Raw genomic sequence first — 24,924 nt, forward strand, 5'->3', positions numbered from 1 at the left:
TCGAGAAACATGACTTTTGACACCAATGGAAAAAGCAAAAGGCTTTCTTTGCTTGAATTTTTCACTTTGTATTATTGTGAAGTGTCATTGAGACAGAATCACAATGTGACATTTTTGTCCTCATCTTTGATGTCTGCAGCATAAAATTATTATTCTTAGAGAGAGGGAGAAGGAGTCTCCTATTTGGAAACAATGAGGTTTATTGTGTAAGAAACTGGAAGGAAAAATCATCTTCAATAGCAGAGTGGCTCCAAATCCTCTAAAGGAATGGTCAAAGAAGATGGTCAGGACACAACACTTCCAATCTGAATTTTAAACAGTGATTCAAATTATCATAAAATAATTAATCATGTTTCACTCAAGTGATAATAGATATAAATGTCAATTGACTGGGAACAATGAATATGTAAGCCCATGGGATATTACTATCCAATGTTATCAAGATGTTATCAACTTGGCACCTCCCCTCTATTTCAAGGATACATTTTAAATGCTCAGTTGGTTTGGCTTTAATTAGTCATCCTGATAGGTAGCCATACTGAATCTCTACAACAGGTCTATAGAGGGAAGAGTTAGAGATATAATACAGACTAGTTTAAAAAAAACATTAAATTTATTTAATAGGGTTTTAATGAATCAAGCAACATACTTTCTCATTAAAAAGGTAAGTTTTATGTAAGCCAAAGATTTAGAAAGAAGTCAATATTGGCAGGGAAGGGTGAATGGAATGGAGAAGGAGCTAGAAAAATCTTCACCAAGAAGGAAAGATTGAGTTAACTGCTATAGTTTTTTTTTTTTTTTTAACTTCAGGCTGATAGAGGGGAGTAGTCCAACCTCAACAAGAAGAAACAGTTCGGTAATTAGGGAAAATTTAAACAGTTTGGTATGGCTAATATGGCACGGAAAGGGTTGCCTTGGGTTTGGGCATTGAGGATTGAGGACTAGTGCTCTTCCCCCAAGAGCAGACAACTCAGACCCACACAGAGAGCTAGTTAAAGATGGAGTCAGGGTACAACATTGTACCTATAGTCAACAATAATGTACTGTACACTTAAAATTTTATTAAAGGGATAGATCTCACGTTAAGTATTGTTAAGACAGTTTTAAAAAAAGGCAATGTAGTCAGATATTTAGCAGAGTTCCACATATTATTAGTTTTTCATTCAACAAACACTAAACTCCTCTTGTGTCTTAGATCCTGTGTTAGGTGCTGTGGATGCATTAGTGAATAAGAATATGACACAGTTTCTGTCACCAGGTTACATTATGGTAGAGAGACATCAGGGAAACAGGAAATAAAAATAATGTTATAAGTGCTACACCAGAGATAATTTACAAGATATTCTGGGAAAACAGGTGGGCTACCTAACTTGGTCTTGGAGAATTAGGAAAGACATTTTAGAAGAAGTGACATCTACTTCAAGAATTAAAGGATGAATCTTAAGACCAATCTGGCAAGAATACTTGGAGGAAAGGGGAGAATATTTTTGGCATTTACAATAGACCTGGAAGTGACAGAATGGGCCAATGTGGGTACTGCAAGTGAGAGTCAGGCTGCAACTGGGAGCTCAGGCAAGAGATGAGCCTGGAGAGGTGGCCAGAGACCAGATATGATGGATGTATTTTGATAAAAAGCACCGAACTAGGTAAAATAGTCACCTAAAAGTATTTTCATAAATATTTACTGAATAATTAAGAAAAATGTATGGATGATCTTGCCTTCCAGGTAATTAGTCCTCCAAACTTCAGTTGACCCAGTATACACATGATATTGAAATAACGGTTTCATCCTATGTCAGGCCATCTTAACCACCCCTACAAACACCGCCCCCTCCACGCCCACACCCAAAGGAAATTTCATCCCAATTTCTAAAGGAAAAATGATGGAATTATTTTAATGGGAAATAATTATTCCTTCTTGATATAAACACAAGACTTCAGTGTTGCCATTTTACTAAAAATAGTCTGAAGAGCACAATGATTTTCTCCTATGTGATGGTATTAAGGTATTTTTCAGGATAATTTCATATAAGCTATTTACTAAAAGGCATGACCATTTTACTTTCTTTTCTTGTCACATTTTTCATGCTTAGGCATATAAGTATATTTAAAAGGTACTGAGAAAAGGTTGTATTAAAACCCAAAACAAAAAGCATAATTATTTAAATATTACACAAAACATCATATTAATCTGCTTGTTTTCTAAATTTAAAATAAACAAGTTCTACTTTCCAAATGAAGCAATTGTTTTATCAAATCATAACTATTCAATGATTACCATTTTAAAATTTTTGAATATTTACTGTAAAGCAATGTAATATCCACTCTTCTGATTAGAAAATAGATGTTTATGGGAAAAATGGAAGCAACTTTATTTTAAAAAATATGCAGATGTATTGTATAATAAAAAAGTATATTTAATGATCATATAATTAGATGGGAGGAGTAACTGGCTATTGTAAGATAAATGGATCACAGATTTTACTGCCTGAGTTAAAATTTAGCACAAAATTAAGGCTGCCTACCATTAGAGTCAGTGTATAAGTTAGACTTTTTTCATTTAATCACTTTTGGAATAAAGAACATATATAAATAGTTTACTAATTTACTTCGACAGTACTCACTTTTCTTCAGATACATGTCACTGAAGTATGTTATGCAATCACTGGTAGAAATTATATAGTTAAAATAAAAAAATGTGGAAATATATATATAGTTTACTAAAAATTTTTTTCAGGATACTTAGGTGATGTTACTGAATTCTTATGTAGCTCACTGGTAATCATTATATTAGTTAAAATAAAAATACTGTAGAAAATAACAAAAGTTAAAGCAGACTAAGCTCATCTGTTAAAAATAATTTATATTGCAACCAAAAATATAAAAGTGTTTCCACTCACTATACTGACCAAACAATTATCTCTGTGATACTAGGAAATCAATTCATAGAAATTTCCAAAATAAAGTTGATGATTATCTGACATTAGGTGCTTTAGAAAAGCTTTGTTCAGAATGCTTAGTGATTATATTGGTGCTTCATAAAATTGTAGAAAATATGGCCCTTACTAAAACCAACCTTTCCCAGGGAATAATAAACTCTAGTTAAAAGTAAAGGACAGGGCTTCCCTGGTGGCACAGTGGTTGGGAGTCCGCCTGCCGATGCAGGGGACACGGGTTTGTGCCCCGGTCCAGGAGGATCCCACATGCCGTGGAGCGGCTGGGCCCGTGAGCCATGGCTGCTGGGCCTGCGCATCCGGAACCGTTAGGAACGAACTTATTAAGTGCTTGCTCTGATGAACTAACAGAACCACATGGGCAAAACTTCTCAGGCCATTTGAACATCTTTAGGTAGAATCACATTTCAACAATCCGGGACAGATTAAAATAGGCTCCACTTAAAAACAAACTTCTAGGTGTGGTCTTTGAAAATCCACTTAATATTCAAATAGCTTCATTTAAATAACCCCAGTCCTTCCTTTTCCAATTTAAATCTGTTGTTCACTTGGTCCTCCATGTTGGTTGTTAACAGTAGCCTTACTATTAACCCCCCCATACACATCCTTGAAAATTACTGCAGATTTCTCTTTTTCCAGGGTATTAACAGTAAGTCTTTAACATCTCCTTGTCCATCATCTTAAAATGTTTGATAATTTCTGATTCCAAAAGAAAGATATTTTTACAAGGACATAATGCAGTAATTAAGTTTATTTTCATAGGTAGCCATTTTTCTTTAGACTCTACATAGCAATGGTAAAAAATGACGATTAAGCCTACATAAGGATCTTTATCAAAAAATTATAATAATATTTCCTTTGACAGTGTTCAATTTATTGTTCTCTTTAAATCTATTTTTAATCTTTAAAATAAAGAATTCGAAAAATATTTTTATGTTAAAATGAGAGAATTAAAATCTTTTAGAAATATTCTGTAATATGAAAATTTACTGAGGTGTTTCAAGAACTGATACATTTAGGTAAGGGTGAAAATACTAAAACTAAATCTTTGGTATTTGACAACTGTGGTATATATAAGAGAACATTATAGAAAGCATAAATATTTTAAAAAATGAGTTTATGGTTTTTAACACACAGCAAAACTAACCTATAGGTAGTACTTATAATGGTAGAAAATGTTTACCAAACATTTTTGAGTAAAAAAAGTTTTGTAGTTAAAAGAAATCCTAATGAAAATTAGAAAAATTAGAGAGAGAGACAGAGACAGAGACAAAGAGAGGGAGAGAGAGAGAAAAATCTCTCTTCTGTAACAGGCATAGTTTAAGTCTTGTTTCACAAATAAAAGGACCCTCCCTAACATATGGAGTAGTTGCCATGTCCTCCCAGGGATGGTCTGTAGCTATGTTCACCTCAGGCTCATCAAGAAGAGGTGAACTGTCAAATATAATTTCAGTCATAGGATGGTTTGGTTGAGACAGATTAGTGGTATGCAATCATGATAGATAGTTTATCCTAGCTCCAAACCGCCGCTTGGGAAATCTTGAACTCAAATGAACAGAGACTCAGTCATTATTAGTGTCAAAAAGGTATACAAAGACAAAATTTGGTTGGCAGCATGAAAGATGAATCAAGGCGAAAAAGTGACCAATTCCATGTTCAAAATCGCAATTGAGAGGCATGCTACAGTTTGGAAATACTTTAAATACCAGAATAGTCATATATTATTAATTGTTCATTGATCACTATTTAATGCGTTTCTCTAAAGTAAAATATTTTTAGAAAGACAATATAAATTACATGTGTCATCTTATTTCAAAATCTTTACTCTCAAGGTGATGCAGAATAGTCCCCTCTTATAAGAATAAGCAAGAAAAATATTTTTTAAAATGTATGCTATTTTTAAATATCTTTCCTTCAGTTGGATATTCCAAGAAAAAAAGACTTTTTAAAAGAGAAAAATTAGTTTCGTGGAAATATTTTAATATTTAAATGTTATACAGTTTGATGACTTTCTTAGGAAGAAATCAGCATAAACTTAAAATGTGGACGAGCTTAACTAAAGAAACTTCCAAATATTTTCTAAACACTGGAAAATATATATTTATAAATTGTAAAATGCATTATTCTATTAGTAAACACAAACCTTGGCATCTTTAAATCAGACCTCCCCCCTCACCCCCCCCAACCAAATATCCACAAAAAGAATGTCCTCAAGTGTCACTGCCTGAAGTGATATGCTCTGACAAATCTAACAGCTCTTTCTGTGTCATTCCTAATGCACTTGTCACTCAGTATTATCCATCCTCATTAATGACAATGGGAAAGTTTATCTTGGGAACACGTTTTAAATCATCTACTCTTTACAATGGGACCATGAAATCTCTTACAAAACATGAGGCGGGAACTACTCTGACAACAAAACCCCTTCCTGGCAGCTTTATTCTTAATTCCTGTTCAAGGAGTAATCTGTTTATTATAAAATCATACAGAACAATATATTAAACAGAATTTGAAACAAGAATAGCTAGTGTGATTTTCAAGCTTACAAGTATTTTTACAACATTTTTATTAGGCTGAAAACACGTAGTTGAGTCCTTTTTGTGTGGTTTCATGCAATCTTCTTTTCTATTCTATATTATAAACACCTTTGAAAAAGAGTTTTGTTTTATCTAATTTTAAAACAGTTTTTAAATGCCATGGACACTAATCTTTATATAATTATTTAAAAAATAATAATATGCATGAACTTAAATAAAAGCAATTTTGAGTAAACTGTCCTTACATGTTTAAATTTCCTAATTAAATGCTGCAAGAATCCAACTCAAGTCTCTTACGACTTCATAATAATCTCATCAGTCCCCAAATTACTTTTAATAATATATTTACATTTTAAGCTTCAATATAACATTTCTTTGCCTAAGAAATTCCTACAGTTTTAAAAAAAAAAAACAAGAAATAAGCAAAACTTCTTGATCCATAGTGTCCACTTAAACTTACTGTTTTAATTTGACTATCAATTATATATATACTAGGTAGTGTGGATAATGAGCAGCTAATTGTTGGGGGGTATACTTCCGCTGATAAAATTAATACTTGTTAGAAATATATCTATATGCCTCTTATTATTCAGCCATCAAAAGTTTAATGATACATTTTCATTAACTTACTGTATAGTAAATTAATCTTAAATAGATTATAATAATAAAGTTGAAAAATTACATTTAATGTTGATTTTATCACCTTTAATCACCTGAAGCCCATTTGTGAATTCAAACATGCTACAAGTAAAACATCAAATTTTAATATTAAAATTGTATGAACCTGTAATTTACCCTTTTTACTTCAGAATTCAGGACCACTACTTTAATGTTTCTAATTAATGCTTTATTTTTGTTTTAAAAAGTTCCTCTAAAGGATGTTGTAAAAATTATATGGGCTTCATGTTTAAGACTCTAATATACAATAAATACCACAAAATGGTTAATTTAATTGATGTTTTAAAAAAGAAATAAAAATCTAAGGAAAACTAAGAAGATATATACATAAATTAGAACTGTTTCTCACATATTAGATGTTTATTATGAATCGGATGATAGTATATACAAAATAGCAATTAATGTGTGGCTTCAGAAAGCAGAATTAGTACTAATGGGTGGGACATTGTTTTAGTGTCTGAAAGAATTTTCTAGCAACTGTCATTGGCAGAGATTGAAATGGGTTGCCCCTAAGAAAGTGGGTTCCACATGATTACAGAGCGGCTAAGTGGGAAAATATGTGCACACAATAAGAAGCTGGCTTTGAAGCACATTAAGCTCCCTTCCAATTTTAACCTTTTAATAAATCTAGGTATATTCTCAGAGACACCTGCATTAATCCTAAAAGTGCAAACGATCAAATGATCATGTGAATTCTTTATTACTCAAATAGAGCTTAATTTTATGTCTACAAATCATATCCCCTAATTGACAATTCCCTCAATAAATATTCTTTAAAGTATGTAGCCTTCTCAAGTAGGGGTTCTTCTTTATAGCAAACTTTCTCAGTAAATGACCATATAGTAAATATTTTTGGCCTTGTATGCCATAAGATCTTAACTTAGTGGTATAGTGTGAAAGCTGCCACAGGCAATACATAAACTAAAAAAGTCTTGCTGTGTTCCAATAAATGTTTATTTTAAAAAACTGCGGGGCTGGATTTGGCCCACAGGCCATAGTTTGCTAACCTCTTGCTTTAAAGCATCAGAGGCATAGCTGGTTTAAAATTGCCTTTTACTTACCTAATTTTACATGGAGCAAAGCTTAAGAACCTTTCCAATAAAATGATGGGAATGTTATAATAATTGCATGCTAAGGCAAAGAAATGGCCCATATTTATGGCTGTGAAGAGTAGATCACATTTCCAAAATATCTTTACATGCACCCTTTCTGTTTCTTGACTGAATTACACATTAAGCCAATAAATAGGACATGTGGAGGAAATGCATTCAGTTATAAATTATGCCCTGTAAAGATTTTCTTCTAAATATGATTGTCCTTAAATTTCTATCTGGATCCCAATGGTTTCCCAGGAGAAAATTCTTAAGAAGCCAGACTAAAGAACTATATTGGTACTTGTCAGTTCCACATGCACAAAGAGGTCAATGGGATGATTCTTCACTAATGATAGTTATATATTCTGTTATTATGGAAGTGATATTAGTTGCTTTGTTGCCAATGTGTATTTAAATATGAATTGTAGAATATCCAAGATGCTGTATTCAAATTCCATTGTACATAATTATTTCATCCCTAACTCATAAGTCTTAAAAATCTTTTACAATATTTTTCTGTTAAAAGCCAGGAAAACATATTAGGCAATAAAATCAGCTCTATTGGCCAGAGAAGACCAGACATATTAACAGTCACTTACTGGGTCAAAGTGGGTTAGAAGGTATAGGTACTTTAAATCCAGGAATTAGGACTGATTGCTCTCAGCTCTGGAGGACTTTACAAATTTAGTCCAAATCTAATAGTGCCCTTAAGGAATAAGACTGGAAAACTCTTATTGACATTTATAGAATGTTTATTATCATACATCTTTTAAGATAAAGTGTTCAAAATAGTTTTCAAATGGCAATAAAATGACCATAATGAAATTATGATTAAAATAGATCACATTTTGTTAACTAAAAATTATATTTTTTTCATTTCCTATCTAGTATTAGATATCTAGTATATTTGAGGAGTACAGTTCTTTTTTTTTTTCTTCTTTTTTTTTGCGGTACACGGGCCTCTCACTGTTGTGGCCTCTCCCGTTGCGGAGCACAGGCTCCGGACGCGCAGGCTCAGAGGCCATGGCTCACGGGCCCAGCCGTCCCGCGGCATGTGGGATCTTCCCGGACCGGGGCACGAACCCGTGTCCCCTCCATCGGCAGGCGGACTCTCAACCACTGTGCCACCAGGGAAGCCCCAATTTTTTTCATTTTTGATAGTACACAGAAACCAGAAAGAAAATTAGGAGTGTAGAGTTGTTGTGTGTCTGAATGGCCAAATTCAGAGGGAAGAATCTAGAAAGTGCTGGTAAATTTATTTCATTAGTGTATTTTTACTAATTTGATATTATTTTGAGAATAAAAAATTAGGTACAGCTCATAAGTATATATATAAAACATGTAAAATATAAATATAATTATTTTAAAGTACAAACTATCTTCTTTTCATCATTACTTTTATTTTAATCCTAAAGTCTTAATTTATTGAAAAATCAGATGCCTAAATTCATTTAGCAAAGATCATTATTAATATGTCTTCTGCACTACGATTTTTTTCCCTGAGAGCATTGGAAAGGCTATGAAAGATAACTAAAATAAGTCATTATCGATGCCTTTTTCATACCTATCGCTGATAAGTTTTGAACTTCATTACAGAGAAAAGGGAGTATGTACAACTTAGCCATTTTGAAACATGTTAGCTTTTCGGTAAAGGCCATTTAAACACTACCACTGTGCTGTGTTTATCTATACCTGGACATGATCCATATATTTAATTAAAAAATTTGTGTGCATTTATGTGTGTGTGAGCAGTTTTCCTTAAAAACTGTAGTTATATACTCTAATAATTTTCTATAATTATTTATGTCAATAATATAGCACTAGTGCATTTGGTTTTGCTGGACATTTTAGCAACTGTTTATAAAAATATTAATAAACTAGTATCATGTTAGTTTTTTCCTTTGCCCACTGAATACAAGATAAGTTGACACATTTATTTACAGGCTCACCAAGGGCAATCCATTTCATGCTATAGCATTGACCCTTCACAATGATCTTGTAAATTAGTAGTCTATTATAATATGTACAAGTGACCTTTAATTGCACCAAGAGGCTTTTTGTTAAAAGCTTTTTCAGTGCTACACCATAGCTACAGTATAAGTTGGTAAAATATTCCTTAGATTACTGAGCAGGAATATCAACAAAAAAATGCCCCTATCAAAATAAGTAAATAAAAATTTTGAGGTATTTAAGTCTACACTATAATAATGCCTTTTAAATAACTATTGATCACAAAGATAAGCTATTTTTCTAATTATATAAGAAGTAAACATTTAGAAGATTCATAAACAATTTATTAAGTTCTTAAAATCTAATCAAATACAACTTTGTTTTTGATAATAACCTCTGGAGACAAAAATAGCTAAATCAAACTTGATACTAGCTTCATTTTACAACAGAAAATTTTAATTTTATTAACAGATACCTCCTCTCTCTTTACTAAATGACTATACAATTGTAACTTTTACTACTTTGAAATGTTTAGTGAAGAATCATATACCTAAAAAAACACAGACAAATACATTCCAAGTGTTTTTTATATTAAGTAGTGATATTCAAAACAAATTTTCAGTAAAGTATAGGGTCAGATATTTCAACTGATTTACTCAGAAATTTCTGAATGACTGCAATATATTTTTGACATACTTACAAAAAGTTGAAACCAAATACTCAATTTCATTAAACCATGTTTATTGGGTATCTTATTTCTGGAAGGCTCATGCCAAAATGATTTAGTTTGATTCTCTACAACAATGGTGGGTTGACTTGACAGCACCTGACAAAACAGTTCAGTGAACTTCACTGTACCAGATACAAAGAACCTGAACTGGCTACTCTACGGAATGTCCACTGTGGCAGAGAGTTATGACAGTAATAACTTTGACAAAATTTTAATTTCTACTTAAATAAGAGAACTGCTTTACTAGTTGTGTGCCCAAAGGCATTTCCATTACATCCCAGTTTCTCTTAATTATTTATTATGGTCCCCCAAATCTTGCCTTTTAAAAATTAATAATTTATATTTAATCTCATATTTCCTTAATGAGGAACACAATTTCTTCTTATTACTAAACTATAGGAAACTTTTTTAGTAATATTACTCTATAAAAGGAAAATATTTTGTGATCATAAGATTTACTGTTTAATTTTGCTTAAAGGTGGTATTCAAAGAATTTCCAATAAATGAAACATTTGCAACAGAAAAAGGTTTTAGTATGAATGGATCAAACTTTCATTAGAACCAGTTATTATAAAGGGGGGGGCAAAATTATAAAAAATTTTTTAATTTTTGAAAAACTGAATTTGGTTGACTCTTACTATAAGTTGTATACACCTTAATTATCTGAAGATAATTTTTGATGCTCCAAAGATGATACATTAAAATAATTTAGAAAAATATAAAATGTAATATAAAAACATGGTAACTATCTATGAGCAAATTAATATTTGAAAAAGTACCTGAATGATGTCAATTATACTTTAATAAAAAAAAAAGTACCTGAATGTAGAACTTAAGTGAATATAATAATAATATATTGTTACTAAATTTGGGATACTTTTGAACCATATCAATATAGTTGACTAGAATAAGGGAACCATATTTCTCTGTATAGAATACTTTCCCCACCTCATTTAGCTAAGATCTAGGAATCCTGAAGAAGTGGATAGTGTTTTAGTAAAAGGTTTTAGTTTTTATGAATTAATTTTTCTATTAAAAACCCCTACCTGGGCTTCCCTGGTGGCTCAGGGGTTAAGAATCCGCCTGCCAATGCAGGGGACACCTGGGAAGATCCCACATGCTGCGGAGTAGCTAAGCCCGTGTGCCACAACTACTGAGCCTACGCTCTAGAGCCTGTGAGCCACAACTACTGTGCCCACATGCCACAGTTACTGAAGCCTGTGTGCCTAGAGCCCGTGCTCCGCAACAAGAGAAGCCACTGCAATGAAGAGTAGCCCATGCTTGCCGCAACTAGAGAAAGCCCGCACACAGCAATGAAGACCCAACATAGCCAAAAAAAAAAAAAAACCAAACACCTACCATATACCAGAAGTAAGTAAAAAATGAGGAAAGAACAACCCTGTGACTCTAATTTTATATATATATATAAAATATTTTGCTATATTATATGTGTGTGTATACACACACACACATACAACATACACACATAACATAGCAAAATATTATATAACAGAGAAGCTAAGATAAATCCAGTCTGAGTTTTATAATGTATTTATAAAACTAGAGTAGAAATTCATGTTAGGAACAAAAGAATTTTTAACTTGAATGTTAAAAGATTATGTATAAATATGCATGTATACATACTTACACACATGTTATGTTTACCTGTAGATATATGTACGCACCTACATATATACCTACACATTTTTTGGAGGTTCGCTCTTTTTTATCAGGGCAGAGGCTTTTTTGGCTTATGTACTGAAGATGAGATGGTGGTTCATCTTGGGGTGTGGTGAGTAGTTAGTGGTTAAGAGCACAGGCTTTGGAATAAAACAGACTTGAATGTAAGTGTCATTTCTGTCAGTCAGTATTAACTCTGTGTCTTTGGCTAAGTTAAGTTGCTTGATCTCTCTGAACCTTAAGTTTCCTCGCATGTATAGTATAGGTAATAGTGGTACATGGTGTTGTGAGATCTATGAGGAAATGTCTATAAAGCACATGTAGTAGTCTCAGGACTCTGTTAAACACTCAATCAAACTTTTAATTTTTTATTAATAATTATTAGCAGAGCTCCTGAACATGTTAACTTTCCAGTATGATTCTGCACATGGAGTCAGAAGATCTGAAATGAGTCTTGGCTACAAGCACAGCTCTATGACTTTGGGACTGTTTTATAACCCCTTATGTCTCCTTATTAGAATGTGCATTATAATGCCTATGGCAAGGGTTCCTATGAGGATCAAGTAAGAATTAAATATGGCAATGTATGTGAATGTACCCAACACAATGCCTAGAATAAATGAGATACTCAACACACATTTTAAAAGAAAGTTATGATAGATACAAGTTACTTTAAAAATAGCACTTTAACAGGTTAACAAATATTTATGGAACGCCTACTACACATGCTCAGGATTTAGCTGCAAACAAGACAGAGTATGTCCCTACTCTTGTGAAGCTTACAACAGGTAAGGTTGAGTGAGGTTGGGAAAATAAACAAATTAACTGATAAACAGCTATAGTAATACGTAAGTGTTACACTATGAATTAAAATAGGGTACATGATAGAAGGTAGCTGGTTGAGTACTTCAGATGGGCCAGTCAGGGAAGACCTCTCTAAGAAGGAGACTGGACTATTTAATCTATAATCCAGCGATAAGAAAAAGCCATAAAAGGAATGGAGGAATGAATATTCTGGACATTTGCTGTGCAAAGACATTGAAGGACTAAGGATGTTTTGGGTATAAAAGTATCCTCAAAGCTACCTATATCAATCAAAAAGCTCATGGATACCATCTTTATTAAGCTCTGCTATGTATTTCTTACTCTTTCAAGTACCTTGGAGGCTATATTAGTAAAATATATGTTCTTACCTCCTAGGAACATAAAAATGCATTTAGCTGATGAAATGGGACAGCCATGATTTGTCATCATTTATTGTTTTCTCTTTTCCTATCCTCCTTAGACACTATAAGTAACACATTGTGGGGGGAAGTGTTTCAGGGAATAACATGTAAACTGAGTGAATTCTGCTACAGCAGTTCTACAAAGGCTTTAAAAAAAATCCTTGAAGTACTGCAATATAATTTTCCTGGAGCCACATCACAGAACACATACAAAAATGTTTGTATCTGCAAAATTTAGGAAGGAGAAGAGATATTTTTCTACTTGCACCCTTATGCAATGCTAAATCTGTATCATCCTGGTCTCAAAGGTGAGATTACTGCACTACAGTAGGTACCACAGGATCTTTAGGAGAGACCCATGGACTGAAGACTATTTGGCAAGATTCTAAGTATTTGACTTTTGCTTTATGCAACTATCTCGCTATTCAAATATATGCTTTCCTTAAATTTCCTAAGTAAAATGCAGTAGGAATTAGTATAAAAAATAGTGCAGTGTGAAATATTAGACCTTAAGTTCAATTTATAAAAGGACGATTTTTTTATAGAAATGATTCAAAGTCAAGGTTTCATAAGATATTTAAAAGTATCTCTCAAAGAAACAGGATTCATTTCATGTAATGAATTACAAGTTTAATATCTTAGGTGTTGCTGACCATACAGAAACTTTAAGATATGTAATAGCCAAACATGAATTTACTCTTCCTTGCCAAGAGAAGCACTGATGTTCTGCCAGCCAAACTCACAGGAAGCATGTGAAACGAACACAAAAGCAAACAGGCCTTATGCTGCCTAAGGGAAAGTCAGCAAGATGGCAGCTTCAATCATTTGGAATAATACTAAAGCAGCCTTAGGCTCTTCTCAGAATGGAAACATGTCACTATTGCTGCAATATTCCAACAAATCAGAATGCAGAGAAAAGAACACTTATGCAATCACGTCCTGGAAGGGCACTTTACTCAACATTTAAGTGGAAAATAATTATAAAGAAATTTCAGAAAAATTGTAGTGAAGATAAATGATGCAGGGAAAAATGTTTTTTCTTTCAACACGCTTAATAGGTTTTTAAAAAGCTTACCACTTAGAAACAATTTCCTTTTATTTCCTTTTACATTCTCCTTAAGGAATTATTAATGTAAAGACAAATTTTTATGAAGCAGTAAGTGAAAAGTTTGGGATTCAAGCTGCCAGTAAGAAATACTCCTTCCCTCCCCCCCCACCCCCAATATAGTACTATTACTTTGGAAGTTTGATCAAAGGGAATAAGCTTTCACAACATTTATATAGGAAGTTAAAAAATACTTCAAATATTTTGGGAACTTACCTAATCAGTATACTTTTAGCATGTGTCTAGTCATGTAGCCATCTTTGGTCAATCATCAAAAAATCAAAGGCAAATTGGCATGACTCAACCCTAACTTTAATACCGCATGATTGTGTCGTGTAAGCTTGTTTTGTGTGAGAGCTGCTGTGGTTTTAGCAGAGAGATTAACAACCGGACCTAAGCTGGCCTCCAAACCTTGCCCTGCTGATGCCTCAAGCTCTTTGAAGTCTGACCATCATACCTGGCAAAACAACAGTGGGAACTAGGATGGTGTCAGATCTAATCAAATTGTTCGCTGCAGCATAGCTAACTATGGGTTCACTAATTGGCCCAATTTCGGATTATACCTTTTGCTACAGATTCAGGACAATAATTTAGTTAAATGATGTTTTTTTTTTTCTTATCTCTTCTAATTAAGATTCCAAAGTGGGAAGAAATAGGATTAGACAGAGTCTCAAAACTGTGTTCCCTTTAAGGTGGTATGCAGTTTTGATAGGCTCACTATGACATGTGAAATATATAAAGCATAGTAGTAACCCAGCTTCTGGAGATTCTGTGAAACCTATATGACATTACTGTATGTCTACATCACTTGGGAATTAAAGTGTAAATATGGGGACTATAATATAATGAACATTAAAATGTGAACAGTATAAAATGATATTTCTACTGTTAAAGAATGTTAATTTGGGTTTACTTTTGACAAATGATTTTATCTATAAGAACAGATGTCTATGTTCCACTTTGGTTTTCTTTTTGCTAACTGCAGTATATGTGGGATTTGAAATACCAATCAATATTTGTGGAGGGCATCATTATCAGAAAAGGTATATTTGGACTACATGGTTCATGATACTACAACCTAATAATGCTCCTGAGCCAGACATTTATGTTTCCATTTTTTAAATTTTTGTGATACAACTGTGAATTGACATATAAGTTAACTCTCCCTTCCCTCTACCTCTAGATATGGTGAACATACAGTCACCTTTCTACTTCTCATTTAAGAACTAGAAAAGCTGTTAAAAAAGTGTAGGGGAGTAAGGAAACCTAGGACCAAAGATATCATGCAACACTCTAAATTGTCCAAGGTTGTCACAGTGACTGACACCCTTGTAGTTTGCAAAAGTTTATGCTTTTCTAATATGTAAAAATTTCAAATAATTCCACTGAATCATATCAAGTATATTGTAGTATTAATATAAAGCTAATCTATATGGATGGCATATACTATTCTGGTCTTAATACTTAAGAATGAATCTACTAAGTGCATAAAAATTAATAGTTTCTTAATAAATACAGGTTGATCAATTATTCTGTGAGAAAAAGTTCTTGGTGATTGGAGAGGTATTGCCGTCCTGTATTCTGAATTAGGGGCAAAGTATGACAAGACAACCGTGAATAAAGTTGATTTACTTTGATTTTCTGAACGTTTAGTATTCATTTAGGATACAAACCCCACACAGATATGATATTTATGATACTCACTATTTTTGAATCAATTAAAAGCCTACATAAGTATTATTTATCTTTATACTGAAAATTTGCAGTGAACGGTGAATGTCTTTTGTATATTCCAGTATACCCCAGTAACCATACTTTCTGACATGAACATAGAAACACTGAATCTTAGAGCTAGAAAACTGTCCCATCACTAAAGCAGAAACCTTGTTTGTAATAACCTTAATAGGGTCTGCACCTAATGTAGTAATATATTATTATTATTTATATTAGAAAATTAGATTACTAGAGTGTGTTAAGATATGACCAAAATGAACAATACAAAATCAAAACAGCACAATAATCTTAAATGCAAGTAAAAATGCTGCTCTTATCATGTCATCAAATTAAATACAGCTACATTTCAAATCTTACCAAATCTCTTATGTACTATAATTACGTCATAATTACTAATATAAACAGAAAACTGGTTAATGATGATCCCAACATCAGAGAAGCAAAAATTATAGAAACTGAAAAAATACAAATCTAAGTAGTTATTTCATCTTGGAAGTGAAGCTATGTAACCAAGTTATACATTTAGAACTTAACTGAGAAGGTAGTGTTTATAGGTCACTTGACCAGTGGAACTTATATAATATTTATAGCTGTATTATTTGGGCTATTCTTTAAACTCCATAATTTATCTATATTACATGTATTTCAGCAGAGATTTTATACCTACTAAGTCTGTGACTCTTCTTAGTTCTGGGATAGATACAAAGATGAAAAAGACATAGTTTGCATATACTGAGTCTATTATTATACCTTAGTAAAGCCTTTGGTTATAAAATATTTAATCTCAATATAGAAAATATAAATAAGCCAGAACAGTGCCAGGTACACAATAAAGCCTTCATAAATGCTAGCTATGATTGAATGGAGCTATGGTAAGGTCACGAAATAAGTAGTATATTACGGTTAATCAGATATGCTAGAGAATTACTATGTATAGTTTACAAGGATTATCAACATTCAAAGAATTGGAAAGTTATTTCTTTTAACCTGAAGCCATGTTGAATCAACTATAAACTTTCTCTTTTACTTATTCAGAATGCATGCCAGGATTTTAGTGTCATTACCGTAGATATGATCCTGCTATGGTTTTTGTAGAGGGGCTAATTCATAGAGCTTTATAGATGATGAATACTAAGTATCACTAAAAATTAACTGTCATTAGACAAATGCTTCCACCTGAATCTGGACAATACTAATACATGCTCCAAAAAGGGAGAAATATTCTTTTGCCTTCTCCAAATCACTCAAAGAAACTAGAGATTACTGGTTAAAGTTGCTCTACCTGTTAGGGGCCCTGGGTGGCTATTAGTAAAAAGATATTCAGTTTTCATATGAAAAAAGGCAATGATTTAATAAATCAAAGAAAAGGGATGCTAAAAATAGAGATGAGGGTTTTTACTTGTTTCTTTTGCCCCTTGTTTCCACCTGTGCCACATTTTGAGACCATGTTACTCACAGTAAATTCCCACATGTAACAAATCTACCTGCATGGAATCAGAAAAGTTATTTTTGCTTTACCTGCTAAACCACCTTTCCTTCTGAAAGAAAGCCACAGATTCAATATCTGGTACATTATAGCCTCAGACTTTACAGACTAGTATAGTGTACATCTCCTTATTTTTTAAATATCAAGGCAATTAAAAAAATATTTATTTGTTGTGCATATCAAAACACTGCCACTTGATGAAGGAATCCTCTTGTTTCCACTGCCCATAATATATCACGAAAGACTTGCTATCTGTTTCCATATGCATCTTATAATGTACAATGTTACATTTAAAGCACTTAGTCTTTCATGAAATACATGATTTTATCCTATAACTTCTGTTAGGTTTGATTCTTTAATTCACATTTTTTTCTAATCACCAAACTGAATGTTATGGCATAAGTAAATAGTTATTTAGAATATGTTTCACTTATATTTCTATACTTAAAAGAAAACATATTCATTTAGGTTATAAGCCAAAAAGGTAAAAGATTTGATCAACTTTATTGAATATTAACTTAAAATAAAGAATAACCACCTACTTGTGTTTTGTTTTTAAATACTGCTTCCAAATCATAGGGTGACCAATTATAACGGTTCTCTTAGTTTAGGATAGTGGGAAGAAGAGAGAGGAAATGGAACAGAAACCTAGATCTTTTACCAGCTCCAGTGGTAAATAAAGTGTAGTAAAATGTAGTCACTATTAGAACCTAAAGTTATTCGAAGGAGAGGTCCTACTTGACATGTAAGTCCTTTATTTCTACTCCTCACCCCCAAAATAAGACCCAGTTTGTGTGTGTGTGTGTGTGTGCGTGTGTGTGTGTGTCTGTGTGAGAGAGGGAGAGCGAAAATAAACATGATTCACGTTACTGTGCTAACCATCTTCTCTGGGTGCAATATTTTTTTCACTAGGGAATCTCCTTGCTTAGTGTGTATGGTGACAGACATGATACTTTAGACCTGGTTGTCAGAATACTCATCTTGGGAGAAAGGTGCCACATGGAGAAAAACATTTTATATCTTTCATTAAATACATAAATTCCACCTAAAAGAAAATGAGGAGGCATGCTTTCCTTGTGATGCTAACAACTATAACTTTATCCCTCTAAAAGCGTTAGCAATATTATGGTAAATTACCCAATATTCTGTCAGAAAAACTGAAACAATGTTGAACAATTACAGTGTTGGGTTCCATTTCAATGGTTCCTTTTGAGAACTAAGGCAAATTAGCTCAAGAATCACTATTTCTACACTCTCCTTCTTTTGGCTTTAAGTGGCTTTTGAAGGGAGCATCCCCAGATGAGAAACTTCTAACACTCCTGCAGAGATGACCTGCTTGAAGAACTGGCTGCCTGATTAACTATTAACTGCTCTCAATAGGATTAGATAATTAAGGACATTGATGACCATTAATTAGGAGGAGGGCACATTAATTTGTCACTGGATAGGGCCCTTACAATGATTTATAGGTTAGTGCCACTTGCAAATGGGAAGGGAAAGAGAAAAAGAGAGAGCACCATTAAGTTACCTTATCAAGTGGCCAGCTAAAGAGGGCAGAGGGTCAAAAAAGGGCCAGAGTGGTCACTTAAGGGTGAAGTCCCAAACACCAAAGCAGTGCCAAGCCACATTGACCATCATTTGACGATGAAGTTAAAAATATGCTAATTTATTGGTGGCAATTCTCTCTTTTTATGGTTTCAAGCAGTTAAGACAAGTGGCCTGCTTAAGAGCTTTTCATTTGAAAAGAGATTAAACAAAATGGTTTGTCAAGGCTGCTTGGCTGTTTTATGTCTTTGTTAAAAAAAATTGCACCAGTGACTATACTGATAACTATCACATCACCCAGAAGCCATCTCTCTCTCTCTTCTGAGCATTTATTTCATTAATAAATACACCAACTTTAATTGCTTAATAGTGCTATGTTCATTTGCTCTTTAGCAAGATTAAGTTGAAATAAATCTTTTGCACTACTACTTTCTGTCACTATTGATGGCATAAAGGTCACAAAAAAAGTTTAAGTTTCTGTAGAAAATTTACTTAAAGACGCTGGTGTAAATTATACTTTTGTTTTATTCAGCGCGGAAAGAGGAAAGGTGATTTCACTAATAGTAAAGAAAACTGCTTTTAGAATGTAGATAAGGATCTTCTTTTCTTAGCCATACACAATTGTGGGTAGCATTCACACTCCACACACAAATAAGCACAGCTCATTAACATTTAATTAAACACGCTTTTGAAAGCCTTGGAAATATGCACGTCATACTTCTCATGTAAGTTTGGACCTTACTTTTAACAGACATTTAAAACAAAATGATTTTTGCTATACTCTAATGATATACCATTAAAATAAAAGACAAAAAAGGATAGTCTAAAAAAATTATTCTGTTACATCAAAAGAACTTAAAAATATTTAGCATGAAATATCTCCTATGAATTTCATTAAAGTAAAAGAAAAAGAGATACTATTTACCTCAAGACTGTGACTCAAACATAAAAATTCTCTCTTACCTCAATGGTGAATAGCTTCCTTTTTAATTTAAAAGCTAAGTCTTTGACATCTGATACATCATAAATCAAGTTATTAAGCTGAGGAATCTGCCGTATATGAATCAAACCTTGTGAAAAGAAAATTAAAAAACGCTGTCATTGGATGCATAAATTAAAGAGTCTTACAGCAGAATTCTGTAAATTTACACACAAGCATCCTCCCCCTTTTAAAACTGGAGCTTACTACCAGGAGCAATGAAGCAAATGGTGTGATTATACTCAAGTAATCAAGCAGAATAAGATAAACAGAAATCCTTGTGCGAGGAAAACTAATTGCACTTTGGTACAGAAGTACAGATGTAAAGAAGGATCTTAATACTTGTCAAAACTACAGCCGGTTTGTGTGTGATTTTCTCTTGTATTTACAGTAAGCAAATATGGCTATCACCTTGCATGCTGCCCACGGCACCACTGAGTGATCTTTATTTTATTAAATGCACCAGTAAGCAGCCAGCAAAACAAGGCTTATGGGTTACTGATAACCAGTGAAGAACTAATGAAAAGTATTTCATTTTATACCTTATTAATGACTTGAACAAACCATTGAAGAAAACTACATTTCAGAGCACACTCTAGGATCAAACATTAACCCCCATGCCATCCCAAGACACTCATTTCTGTGGCATGTTAGACCTTTATGTAGCTGTTATAAGCTTTGTAACAGTGCTAGGTAAACCGTGAGCTTTGGCCTCTTGTCAATAGAAACACTTGCTAATTTTTTCTGACAAGGGCACTGGATGGCTTTTGTGCAGCTTAATGCAGTTTCTGACTAAACTCGGGGTCATTTGCCACAGATGAAGACATGGAAGATTCTTCAGCGCGTCTCTCTGCCTGACTCAGCCCATATTTAAAAATTACCATCCCAAAGACACTGATCCCTCAACATGGGGGAAGAAGGGAAATCCAGATTCGAACAAATTAGATAAATCTTATTTACATAATTGCTTCTCTAGTATATAGTTTTGTGCGTGTGTGTATCTGGATGCTTAGTAATGTATTATTGTTAGCTTAAAAGGGTCAACCTCCAAGTGCTTAACTTTAGAAATGGCCCCTTCAAAAATAATTCACTAAAATATCTGACTTAATTTTTTAAACTTAAGAAAATGCAAAAGGTGTTATTAAGAAGACAGCTTTTACATACAAATTAAAAATATCTCATACAGAGTTATTTAGTAAAATATATTAGAAATAATCACACCATACTTCCACTTGCACATTTCTCATTTTAACCTTGTAAGTGCTTGTTTGGCTAACTGTTAAATCAGGAGGCCTTACAGAGTGAATCAATCATTCATCAGGTCCTTCTTATTAACAGAAACTTTACTTTTCATCAGAATCATCCATTAATCTGTGGCAAACAAAATTGGTCAATCCAGAGATTTCAGCACAAAAAAATCATAGCTTTTCAACCCTCGAAATGTTTCAATCAAAATAATATTTTTTTAAATATAAAATATGATTTTACTAAATTTATAAACTCATAGCACTTACAAATGATACTCAGATATAACTTATAAAGATAATGTTTAACTTCAGTTGTTTTAACATAAAATGTAAATAATAAATTAAAGAAATAGTTTATCCAGTTATAAGATACATAAACCCTGGAGATGTAATGTACAGCATGGTGACTGCGGTTGACAATACTGTGTTGTATATTTGAAAGTTACTAAGACAGTAAATCTTAAAAGTTCTCACCAACAGAAAAAAAAAAGTGTAACTATGTGTGGTAATGGATGTTAACTAAAATTACTGTGGTAATAATTTCTCAGTATATACCTATATCAAATCATTATGTTGTAGACCTAAAACTAATACAATATTATATGTCTCAATATATACCTATATCAAATCATTATGTTGTAGACCTAAAACTAATACAATATTTTATATAGTTTAATACAAATTTTAGAAAAAGAAAAAAAGGGAAATAGTTTAACCTTAACAGTTCTCTTCCTACCAAAGCAATAGTAATATATTAAATGAATTATATAGAGGGTTAATTTGGGCATATACCACATCCACACTTATGCAATGATCATGAGGCAAGTTATTTTATTTGTTGTTCACAGTTTATATTTTATTTATTGTTCACAGTTTATATTTTCTAGCCTTTTATAAAATACTCGATTGTTAGATCATGCTATTTTATTACTTTTTTAAAAGGTTTTATGCCAACTCTTTAAAGCCCTGGTGGTCATAAGTATCTTATAATCCTTTTGTTGGTAGCCTCTAGAAATTGCCACAGTCCTACAATCACAATCTTACACAATCTTGTAGCAGGCTTCAAATAAGCTATTCAGTCTTTAGACTAAGGTTTTCCATGGAAGTATAGTAGTTCCACAATAATAATAGCAATAATTAGTATTCATTCAGAATAATAAATAGGTAAAAATTTAGTATTCACCATACTCTATATTCAGCTTAGATCTAAGATAAGCATAACTACTAAACTTACCCTATTGAGACAGTTCTATGTAGGAACTTTTATTTTAAAAAATCCCCAAGTTAACCAAATGACTAAAATACTATTAAAAGTCAAAAAATATAAGTAAGAAGCCTGATTACTTGACCTGTGTTTATACTACGGTGGTAACATTTTAAAACTTGCTAATAACTCTAACAACAAAATGATCAAAGAAAAGTCCTAATATAATAAAAGATGTTTACTTTCTGAAAATGTGATTGACTAAGACTTTTTAACTGTAATACAGTATGAATTTTATTTATCATACAGCTAAGCTTTGTAAAGTATAAACCACTATACATAGCTGTTATTATTAGAATTTATATAATATTTATTTCTAACATGGTTAATAAGTAAGACTGATTTCACAGCAACTTTAGGGACAAAATGTACATTTGACTGAGCCATGCCTTAGTATCTGGGTTTGACACCTTTCAAATAGCTACTATGCTTCTTAGTCATAATGTAGTTTGGTGACAAGCTGCCATGAAAGATTGGCCAGGAAGGAAAAAAGTTTAACAGATATATTAAAAAATAAAATTCATGCTACATGACAGTAGATATTATGACTGGACAAGATTCTTCCAGGCAATTGGAACACGCCCTTTTCATTATAAAGATGCTGCTTACCATGATAATCCTTATATAATGGGTTGGTTTCTTTCTCTGAACCAATGAATGATTCCAGACCAACTACTGTATCTGACAAGTTTGTAACACGAGCAATAATTGCTTTATTCTGTAAAACAAGGAAACAAAACACTCATGTTATATTTAAAATATACCATCTAGACAATGTCATTATGCCATCTCAATGACAAATTGTAGAGAAGATAGACTATCAAAATGGAGAAATAACTTAAAAGTTAAAGCTACCACAGGTGGAAAACTGGATGAAAAATATGGCCCATGTAGGTATGCTATTCTAATTTGAAGAGCTGAGGGGGCATACCTTAGTTTTCATAGAAAAATAGTTTTTCTCTTGTCTTAAGGGGCAAGGCTACCTTTATTTTCATATACTATTATTTTTTCAAATTACTTTACCCAGTGCCCATCGGAAAATCTGATAAACATCAGAATTTAGAAGCAGTATATAGTACAGTATAATGTATAAGGGAAGATCCCACTAACATCTGTCAACTGGGACCATGTCCCAGCCTTATAATAGCTGAGGTCCTCTGTATCATATTAGAAACATGGAAGGGTCCAGCTAAGAGTCTGCAGCATGGCCAGCTCTGCAGTCTTCTATTCTCTCTTTCCAGATGCTGCTATTTGACTCTGTAATAACGATAAAGGCAAAGAAAAGATTGTAGATGACCAGCACTAGACTAGTAGCCTACCCTTTCCTTCCCAACACAACCAGACCTGAATCAAAAATACTGCTGAACAATACCTTATAAAAGATGTCACATTTTAAATAGCAATAGTTCTAAAATACCCAGAATTTCATGGCTATAAAAAATATAATAATTAAAAATATAATCACAATAATCTGCAGGTTTTCTTGAATTATTTTATTTAATAAAGTTCAGTATTCCTTATAACTCCTGATAGGGTGATAGGTTTGAAAACTATTTTATAGGCTATAACACCTTAGAAAAATATTTGTTCTGAAGATCAGGATAAGTTGAAAAGATTGTTGTTTATAAAATTTTATAATTTTGAAACTCCCATTTTATACACTGATATACCATTTTAAAACTAATCCTTAAAAAAAAGCATGGGAAATGTAAAACAGTCAAGACAATTTACAGTCTCATGTTATGTCCCCTGTTAAGAAAAGTCCAAATACAATCAAATATGTTCACTTTCTGAAAATGATTGACTATTGAGCTTACTGGTATTCCTCTGTTTAAGTTCTCTTGTAAAGATCGCATAAGAATGAAAAATAAAAGAGGGTTGGTTAATGTTAACTGACTTGGTTTGAAATACACAGTAGCCTCTGTCACTAAACATTATGCTGAAGTGACTAGTTAACTCACATCTAGGGCAGTACTTTGCAACTCCTCTGTAAGTAGAAATGCGTGTTATGAAGAGAATATTACAGCCTTTGAAATAGTGCTCTTAAAAGGAAGCAGCAAAAGTAATTACCCTTAATTGTCTTTAATACTTTCAATCACGGGGGGGAGGCACCAAGAATAGAAAAACGAACATCATTTGGAAATGCCTATTTTTTCCAAGGCAATTTTTCATTCAATGGTGAGAAAATAATCCAGATTGATCCCTTACTTTCAGTTCTATGCCACAGGGGATGGTCTTACTCCAGGAATAACAGGGGTTTCAAAGGCCATAAACATGCTCCTCTCAATATTTCTTTAGCCAAAGACCATTATATCGAGCTCATCCAGGTTGGGTTTCAGCCAGTTATTCTTCACCCAAACAAAAATGTCTGCCAGACATTCCAACAGCTGGGAGACAGTTCACAATGAGTCAACTTGAAAATGATTCATTGTGCTGAGTACTGAACAATGTTGGGGTGGGGGTGGGGTATGGCTGAGTTGGCTGTAGAGGGTGAGAACAAGTGGGAGATGAAGAATAACCATGTGGTTCTCCCATTAAGAAGGATCTTAGATAACAACCAGCAGACTCTTATCATTTCATTTTTAGGATAAACTCAACTGGGAAGAGTACTCCTGCCATGGACCCTCAGATGAACAAGCACTTATAAAGGCTACTGACAATATTTCTTAATCAAAAAGGTCAGATTTCCTTTTATCTATAAACAGAAGACTGAGT

The 24,924-nt window shown here is 32.9% G+C and overlaps 1 protein-coding gene across 6 annotated transcripts in view; it reads right to left on the minus strand.

Moving 5' to 3' along the window:
* Window positions 1-24,924, minus strand: part of ELP4 (elongator acetyltransferase complex subunit 4) — a 243,847-nt gene that overhangs the window by 113,679 nt on the left and 105,244 nt on the right. For all 6 annotated transcript variants that reach the window (XM_067749512.1, XM_067749511.1, XM_067749514.1 and 3 more), the window contains exons 8-9: window positions 22,819-22,927; window positions 19,683-19,789 (exon numbers count right to left, since the gene is read on the minus strand). In XM_067749512.1, the coding sequence (XP_067605613.1) occupies window positions 19,683-19,789; window positions 22,819-22,927 (216 nt within the window). The remainder of the gene's footprint in view (window positions 1-19,682; window positions 19,790-22,818; window positions 22,928-24,924) is intronic.

The sequence above is a fragment of the Pseudorca crassidens genome, chromosome 9, assembly GCF_039906515.1.
Source record: "Pseudorca crassidens isolate mPseCra1 chromosome 9, mPseCra1.hap1, whole genome shotgun sequence".
NCBI lineage: Eukaryota > Metazoa > Chordata > Mammalia > Artiodactyla > Delphinidae > Pseudorca > Pseudorca crassidens.